The following is a 9365-nucleotide window of genomic DNA, read 5'->3' on the forward strand; positions in this document are numbered from 1 at the left end:
GTCGTCATCACGCACAATCGGCGCCTACGTGCGCGGGAAGGCGGGGTCGGACGGCATGTAGCCCCGCCCACCTTTTCGTTGTCAATATGCCCACATGTTTTGGGCAACTAAATCTTCGCGAACCAAGTAGGATATCAATGTGATGCATCAGTCATACTCTGTGGAGTCTAAATACTGTCCGCGAATGGCAAACCTTGCACGACAGTGAGAACTGAGAGAATGCACAAGGTTAGACCTAAACCAGTTCTTTGTGCTGAAAACGTAAAATACAGAGCAGTATTTCCACACAATTCAAGGAAGATTGCTACAAGACATGGCAAATCATTGTTCCTGTATTAGAAACGTCTATAGAAGCTCCTTTTGTCAATTCAACATTCTTTAGGTCCTCGGCAACAAGTTGCCACAAGATGGCATAGCAGTCATGGGCAAGATCCCAAACTATCTCCCCTCTCTGCTCACCATGCATACCACAACAGTTTCATGAAGGAGGTGGTTTAAAAATTTGCTCCGGAGCAAATGCTCGTTTGCGGGGCAGCACCGATGTAAAATGGTACGTGTGAACGCTACATCGTTAAAAATTTGCTCCGAACATTTGCGGGGGGAGTAGCCTCTCTACGCATGAGAAGAGTTGATTACACACGGCTAGCACGTTGCTTTCATGCTCTGTTGTACTTCCGTCAACTTTCCTTTTGTAGGAGACTGGACTGTCTCGGAGTTGTGTAGTTTGTTCCTCTGTTGTGTGTTCATTAACCCCCCCCCCCTCCCCGACATTGGCGCATTATGTTTGCTATTCTGAGTGTCATTGAAGTCATCGTTGATTTACGTTTTCGGGGGCGGTCATTGAACGCCTCTCGAGCGGAAGGCACAGAGAACGAGAAGGAGAAGGACGTACCTGTACAGTAGTTGCTTGAGTTGTGTATGTTGCTTGAGTTGTGTACGTTTTAAAAAGAACCAACATGACAGCTCTTTAGGGGTGTTCACACGGCACACATTTGCTCCGGCGCTACACCGATGTATTTTGTTGTGATATATTTTACACCGGAGCAAGTTTTGTGGAGCGGTCACACGTACAAAGCCGCTGAGCATGTCAGCACCGGCGCAGCGTCGGTGCAGCTCCACTTGCGGTCACACGGCAGTTTCTGCAGCGGAGCAAAACGACAGAAAACAAAGGAGCTGTCATGTTGGTTCTTTTTAAAACTTATACACAACTCAAGCAACTACTGCACAGGCATGTCCTTCTCCTTCTCGGTCTCCGTGCCTTCAGCTCGAGAGTGACCGCCCCCGAAAACATAAGTCAACGATGACTTCAATGACACTCAGAAAAGCAAACATGTTATGCGCCAAACAGAAAATCAAGAGAGGAAATCACAAAATAAATTCTATGGGGGGCGGGGGGTTGCGAACACACAACAAAGGAACAAACTACACAAACAACTCCGAGACAGTCCAGTCTCCTACAAAAGGAAAGATGATGTTTGGGGACTATCCCCCCGTTCTAGTTGAGATGGTATAACCCAAGAGGTGCTTGCTACTGTTACCAGCCACGTCTTGTGTCTTGTTATTAAACAAACACATGACAGAAGTCCGACAGAGCACGAAAGCAATGCATTCTCGCCGTACGTAATCAACTCTTCTCGAGCATTTGCTCCGGAGCAAATTGGAGACTTCACACGTGCAAATTTACATCAGTGCTGCTTCGCAAACGAGCATTTGCTCCAGAGCAAATTTTTAAACCACCTCCCTGAGGTGGATCAAATTTGCTCCGGTGTAAGCTGTTTTCCGGCGCTACCCCGGAGCAAATTTGGACGTGTGACCGCGCCACTGGCGCAGCGCCGGCGTAGCACTGGAGCAAGTGTTGCCGTGTGAACACCCCTTTTGTTTTCTATCATTTTGCACCGCTGTGAACGCAACTGGGGCTGCACTGGGGTTAACACGCTCAGCGGCTTTGTACGTGTGAATGCTCCACGAAATTTGCTCTGGTGTAAGACATATCACAACAAAATACATTGGTGCAGCACCGAAGCAAATGTGTGCCGTGTGAACACCCCTAAACTCATTCCTCAAGACCGCAGTACTTTTGTCTTCATCCCAAGCGACTGGAACGTGATCATGTACAACTAGTACATGATCACTGCACCTGTTTTTAGCCTGTTTAGAACCTGTCAATCACATTACGCTATGATGTAATGTATCATCGTCCGCCTTTTAAAATAATGATCGAGCCATATTCATACCTGTCAACTCATACGGTTTAGCCATAGTTCATACGGATTTTGTGGTGAATCTTACGTATATGGCCATATCGCACAAATCATACGGATTCTGAAAATTTCTGTTTTTTTTTTTTATTCCCCCTAACAGGTAGTTCCGTTTGCTTTTGCCCAGAATGGTGCTAGTCTACTCGAATGCTTTCATTTCCGGTAACTTTCCAGTAAATCAGGTGGTTCCTAGTTGAAAACAGCAGAGTATTCATTGCATACTTCGGTAGTGTACAAGCAAGTTCTACAAGGAAACAAATATATCATTCATATTTCGTGGGTTTTTTTCTGCCGTTATTTTGACATATAAAATGCTTTGGTATGTTGTAAGGATTTTTTGCTCTTTATAAGGATTTTTTTGGTAGTTTATACAGGTTGGCGCTCCGAAAAGTTGACAGGTATGCATATTTTGACAAAAAATATGTTTGACCTTATACATACATCTCTTGAGAATTCTGGCCACCTCTGTTCAAATCCTTGGTTAAGCAAACAAATACAATCTAATCAGAACTTTTTTCACGTTTTCTTTTAACATTTAAATGGCCACTGTATTACGCCGCTTTTTACCAACTGTACAATACTTTCTCTCCCAGTTATGGAAACTGGCATATAGTAATTATTGCAGAGAAAACTGATTATACAGTATGCCGAAAGTGATACGTGGTTCAAATACACACAAAGGTGCTCATTGACAAAAAGTTTCATACTCCATCACAGTCAAGAAACACATGCACGCACATATGCACATAAACACACAGATATACAGGAGAGCCTTTTTTCAAACAAGATGCAGCTTTATTGAATGGTTACATTCCCATGCGAAGAGAGCTCCCTCCATATTGCACTTCAAATTATCATGTGCTTTTGCTGACAGGGCAACATGCATATTGAAATATACATCCTCAGCCGATTCTGCATCGTGATTGTCTCCTATCTTTCAATTGCTTTCCCAAACACTACTGCAGTATAATGTTTCCTTCTGTTTTGAAAAATGTAGTCAAAATGACAATATCATTTGAATGTGGGTAGGAAAGTCATAATAACGTAGTCATAATAATACATCACAGACAATTGTGAGAGACACGGATGTTTCATAGACAAGACAAAAGCACTTCAGAGTAGACATTCACAAATGTGTAAGGTTGCTGCTACAACAGATCCACGCACAGAAATTATACCAAGACAGTCGCTTGAATGTGATCTGACCTTAGTACAGTAAACACTACACGAGGACAGTGAGAAAGAAAATGCAAAAAGTAAAGGAATTGGTGGTTTTCAGTCGAAATACAGTGCATCACTGCTCTACACCTGATCTGACTCAAGGCAATCACGCCTGCCCCTCCAAAAAGCAAAGGAAAGCATACTGGATCAAGACTTAAAACAGTGGATAACCAATAGATCCAAACCCAAAAAGTACCTTTTGAAATGCCATTACTTGAGTCAATGGTTAAAAAAAAAGATAAACTTGTCAATAAATAATTTAACCGTTACTTATGACTGATTGGAGTTTAATTGCCATATCAATTTGCCCCAAATCAAATCTGAAACGATCAAAACGTGAACTCCAACAAAAGGAAGTAACACATGCGGCGATGTCCAGTAATGATGTACGAACGCAGCATCAAACTCTATTGTGCCGTGAAGTTCCTTGTCGTGATCAAATTGAACTCACTTCACAACTCAACTCAACTCAACTGTATTTATAGAGCACTTTCAAACAGCCATCGCTGCATACAAAGTGCTGTACATGGAGCAAATTAACATATACAACAAACAGTAAAGCAAATCGGTAATAAAAACAGTAGAAAGCACCGAACAGCAAAACCAAGAACAATCTAAGTCATGCTGAGTCAAATGCCAAAAAATACAAGTGAGTTTTGAGACGGGTTTTGAAGATGGGCAGCGAGGAGGCTTGCCGAATGCTCAGTGGGAGGTCATTCCAGAGAGAGGGACCAGCAACAGAAAAGGCTCGATCCCCTCTGAGCCACTTCATCCCATGCTTACTATTTACGGTCCTTGTCTTGAATTTTGGGAGCCTGAATAACGCAGATTTTCACAGCCATTAGGTCAGATATTCTGTGTCTGCGGAAGTACGACTGGTGTACAAGCAATCCCAGCTAAGGATTCGGGAAAATGTAAATCTCTCTCCCACTCATCAGTCTCTGTATTGTACACCTGGACGATGCTCGTGACCTTTCTCCGGTACAAGTTGTAGCCCCCGACAAGGTAGATTTTTCCGTTCAGTAGGCAACAGCCAGCCTCGGACTGGCCTGCTCTCATGGGGCTGATGGTTGTCCACTGGTCACTCTGTGGATCGTAATGCTCGACAGTCAGCACATCAAAACAGTGGTCCACATGGTCCACACGTCCACCCAAAGCATAGACCCGATCTCGACTGCATATCATGGCATGCAGCACTCTAGGTTCGTTCATGGGCGCTCTGAAGTTCCACTGGTCGGCCACTGGGTCATAACAGTGAAGGATTTTCATGTTATCCAAAGAGACGCCATAACCACCGGAAATGTATAGCTTTTCTCCACATGGGGTCCCTGCATGACTCCAAATCCTGCGTTTTAATGGCTCCACATTGGTCCACTTATTTTTCTTTGGGCAGTAGCACTCCACAGATGACAGACTGCCAGATCGATTGCGCCCTCCAGTTGCATACAGTTTTCCGTTCAAGACATTGAGAAGAAACTGGATGCGGGCCTCCTGCATTGGTTGGATGCGGAGCCACTGGTTCAAGTTCGGATCAAAGCGCATACAGCTGTCAACAGCACTCTCTCCATTGGAATACTTCAAATGCTGCCCACCCACAACATACACAAAGTTGTCAAGGACGGCGACGCAGGCATGGCTGCGCCCTGTGTCCATCTCAGTCAACTGCTGAAACTGACGGGAAGCAGCGTCAGGGAGATAATACACCTTGGTGCTTGCTTTGCCACTGATGGTACTGTACGGGGTCCCGCCAAAGGTGATTAATGATATGACATCAGAACGAATGAGCGTGCGTGGTGACTGCATCTCATGCTGTCGGAATGGAAGAATTTGGTAATTGAAGGCCTCCAGGAGGTACTGGCGGCACTGCACGTCCTCCACCATGATGTCTACCCTCTGAACACTGTCCACCAGCTCAGACGAACGCATGAGTGGGAAGCGCACATGGCAGAGGACATTGCTCGCTTGAGTGCGACGGGACTCATCGTGTCGGAGCCATCGAATAGCTGCATGGAAGAGATCAATCTCGCGGCAATTTTTCAGCTTGTTGCTCTGCAGAAGGAAGACGAGGCGCTCCACGGGAATGTGCAGGAAGTCCTCCTCCTCGGCTATTTGAAGGAAGTGGCAAAAAGTGAAGGCATCCACCGACGCCTTGAGGGAAGACAAACTGAAGGTGGTTGCCATCTGGTCAATGTGCAGGCATGTCTTAACACTGATGGCTGAGTGGAGGAACTCTTCACAGAATTCAACAACAGGGACCATCTGGAGGAAAGCAGCTGCTCCAAGGACATCCTGAATGCAGTCCAGATCTAAAGTGACTTCCGAACTATAAGCAAAGTCGATAATATGCTTCAGGCCCCGGGCAGACAAACCTTCCAGCTCAATGGTATTTTGATTCGACTCCTTCATGCCGCAAGTGAACATAGCTCTGCAACATAAATACAAGTGCAAACATTAAATCTCACGACATTTCGTCTGAAATCACACTCCACAGCTACTTTCTGTAACAAAGTTCTCAATGATAAGAAAACAGTATGGGGATTATCCACCTTTTCACAAACCGCTGAAATCTTCTCCACATGTTCATGTTCATGTCAACTTTATTGTCAAATTTGCTACATGTGCAACATACAGCACAGATGCAATTTCTTTCCAAAGGAGAGAGAGGAGCCGCTGCAGGTGCCCGCGCCGCCATCGAAAGTGCGACATGGTGCTGAATCATCCCACAGGTCAAGACGGCACACACATTTCCGCCCCCAAACACTATGTATGTCGTATGCTTGCCTTTAAAAACTTTCCAATGTTGTTTGTACTTTTGTTTGTACTTCTCATGTTGATTGTACTTGTTCCAGATTTTAGATTTTTGTGTTATGTCTGAACAACTGAATGAACACCCTCTGAGACTTGTGATTCCCTATTTTTTTCAGGGCCTGTACTTGGATCAAACGGTGTTCTGAGAAATATTTTGAAAGTGTTATGTGTCTGACAATTTCCACTGCATTATCTTTTTCTCCCCACCAAATTGCTTTCAGTCATAGTGTTTTGCTTTGAGTGCGGAAGTCAATTTGAATTTAAAATGTAAATGGAATCTGAAATAGTCCTGTGGTCCACACTGACCTGAAGTAATCACTACAAGCGGCCAGCACAGCTTTGTGGACCTGGAAGCGCTCCTCATTGATGGTCAGCACCATGTCAAGAAGTTGGCCTTGAGCCCTCAACATTGACAAGCCCTGGAGGAGAGTGGCACTGTGGCTCGGGGCTGAAAACGTGCAGCAGGGGGTGCTATCCTCGCTAGCCATACTGAAACAGAAAAAGGCGTTGTCACTTTGAGTGAAACAAGGGATCCTCAACTTTTCTCAGATTTAACTTTCCGATTCTCCGATGAATTTGGGCACCATTTTAGGTCTGCCAGACAAGGACATTTTGCGTACAGTGGATGAAAATACAACTCTGTCATTACAATTTCATTTGCAATGGTGATCCAAATTTGATGATGAGTGGGCTGTATTGTAGATCAGTCTTCATTATTTTGTATGACTTCACAGTGTCACTCAGTGAATAAGCGAATGTTACAACCATGTTGAAATAAATGTCTTGATGACACTCATGTTGCTCTACAAATTCACGTTCCTAAGATAATGACCAAAATTATTGTTTCAGCCGGGTCTTTGGAAAGACTGGACTGAACGCAAAATAATTTTTATGTGGGCTTTATTCCCGACAGAACAACAAAAAATTGTACAGCGTTCAGATGAAAGACTGAGATGTTAGCTGAATTTTAAGAGTTAAAAAATCAAAGAAAATTATCTCACAGTTTCAAGAAAATTACACAATAATAAATAACAGTAGTGGCTAGCTTGATAGGAAAACAGAAATAAAGACATTATTTCCAAGCCACAATCCTCCATTAAATATAAAAGTGCAGAACGAATAATCATTACAACCCATTGTTTTCAGAGGCGGACACACTTACTCGATATGCAGTTGGGTGGACACGAAACACGTGGAAAAACACAAATGATCCCACCTCTAAAAACACATCTGAGTCCGTCTGGCTTGCAATTCCGGAGAGACAGGTACGACCATATATTCAAATCAGAGGCGATTGCTCTAAGACTGCAAGGGAAGCTCAGCTTCCCCTAAAATATCAAAAGATAAAAGTGATCAAATATATGTGTGTACATACAATTGTGTGTACATGTCATTGACTAAATATGCGCTACAAACCGCTCAACTTTTGTTCCGAATCAGCTTTTTGTTACTAGTTACGACGCAACTCTCTTCTCATTCATTCCGCAGCTTCACTGTGCTTTCAACACTGCGGTCGTTCTGACCGCAGTCTTTCAGTCTTTCATTTCTGGTGGGTTTTGTTGTAGTTGCTGTAGTTGTAGGACACTAGTTAAGTCCCTGGAAAAGACGCCTACTTGGTGTGACAGGGTCACAGATACATTTCTTGAAAAGAAGCGGAGAGTAGAATCCACGTATAAATAATAAATTGAGCTTCCCCTCCTTGACAGACCAGCATCCGTCACCGATTCAAATGTGCACAAAATGGCGGAAAAGTACTGCTTTGATGTCTTTGATCAGTGCTGTTCTATATGAATTTCAACTTAATTGATAGTTCAAAGGCAGACTGTGTTGACTGTGCAAGGTTAAAATATCCAATACCAAATTTTAATTTATAATTTGTTGTGTGGTAATCAAAACTTACTCATGTTGTTTTACTGTAAATAGTTAAAAGCTTATGAATATACACAATCAGAGATTGGAATTTTTTGTTGACCTTGTTTTGAGATGGATCTTTGTTTTTGTACTTTCTAATTTATTTTTTTGTAGCACTCCAAGCTGTACGCCATGTTGAGTATGTTCAGAAGAATATAAATAAAGCCATATAAATAATAAATATTTGATATACTGTATATTTTTTACATTCGTAATTCATTTTACACATAATTTTACATTATTTTTGGTCGTAAATTAATTTAAGCAACAAAAAAAAAACTGAGGAGCCATTTGGGAGCCGAGCCAAAAGAACCACCTCTCTAAAAAGAGCCGGAATTCCCATCACTACTCTCAACAAACTACACCGTTTGATTGAAAAAAAAAAAATTTTTTTTTTTCGTTTGATTGAAAATGACGGACCGGATGTTTTGCCTGTGACGCAAAGGGTGGCACGAGAATTATATGTGAAGCTCTAGCCCCATCTGGTGGAGAAATTAGTTAAAAGCTCTAGTTCCACAATTCTCTGATCGCTTTTGTGAGTCGTCAGCAGTGGCGGGCCGTGCATTTCAACCTTAGGCCTTCAGTGACGTCACATACATGAACACAATACTGTATAGACTCGTCAAGCAGCACTTAATTTCAGGAGCATTTAAAACCATCAAGTATGCATTCACAATTAAGAGCAGGAAACTAAATTTACAGATACAGTAAATATTCTCTAGTGCGGACTCGTGTTTGCGCTGTCCAATTTGTCCTGATAACAGAAATTCTTCATTTGGGAAATGAGCATGGTACATGTCCTTTATGAACCTGCAAGTATGTTGACAAAATGCACGTGTAACAACACAATCAATAAAATACAAAAATATACTGTCCAAAAACTGTTTATATAACAAAAACTGCAATACAATTACTACAAAAAAAATCACAACAGTAAAATACATACAGTATTTTAATGTTTATTTTTTTCTGTCTGGATTGTTTTGTTGGATGCATTCTTTGGTTTATGACAATGTTTGCCTGCGTGTCATACAGTTTTCTTGCTAGTTGCAAGTAACTGTCCCATTGATCACCAATGTCTGGTAATTCTTGTGCATACTGATGGATTTGTTGCCATTTGCATTGCTTCCTCGCTGGATAGTGGCTTGTCATCAGGAGTTGAATCGA

At 42.6% G+C, this 9365-nt stretch overlaps 1 protein-coding gene across 1 annotated transcript; it reads right to left on the minus strand.

Annotated features, from left to right (window-relative positions):
* Positions 1-3458: 3458 nt before the first annotated feature.
* LOC109519122 (kelch-like protein 26) lies at positions 3459-6938 on the minus strand. Its single transcript, XM_019875471.1, has 3 exons — positions 6594-6938; positions 4247-5904; positions 3459-3929 (listed from the first exon to the last, which is right to left on the minus strand). The coding sequence occupies exons 1-2, from the start codon at positions 6773-6775 to the stop codon at positions 4326-4328; spliced, it is 1761 nt and encodes a 586-aa protein (XP_019731030.1). The 5' UTR covers positions 6776-6938; the 3' UTR covers positions 3459-3929; positions 4247-4325.
* Positions 6939-9365: the final 2427 nt, after the last annotated feature.

This window comes from Hippocampus comes, unplaced genomic scaffold (genome assembly GCF_001891065.2).
Source record: "Hippocampus comes isolate QL1 unplaced genomic scaffold, H_comes_QL1_v1.1 scaffold132, whole genome shotgun sequence".
Taxonomy (NCBI): Eukaryota; Metazoa; Chordata; class Actinopteri; order Syngnathiformes; family Syngnathidae; genus Hippocampus; species Hippocampus comes.

Coding starts and splice junctions, on each gene's coding strand:
- LOC109519122 (XM_019875471.1), bottom strand. CDS start 6,775: ATGGCTAGCGAGGATAGCACCCCCTGCTGCACGTTTTCAGCCCCGAGC. Junction 5,905..6,593: donor GCTTGTAGTGATTACTTCAG/GTCAGTGTGGAC, acceptor TTTATGTTGCAG/AGCTATGTTCACTTGCGGCA.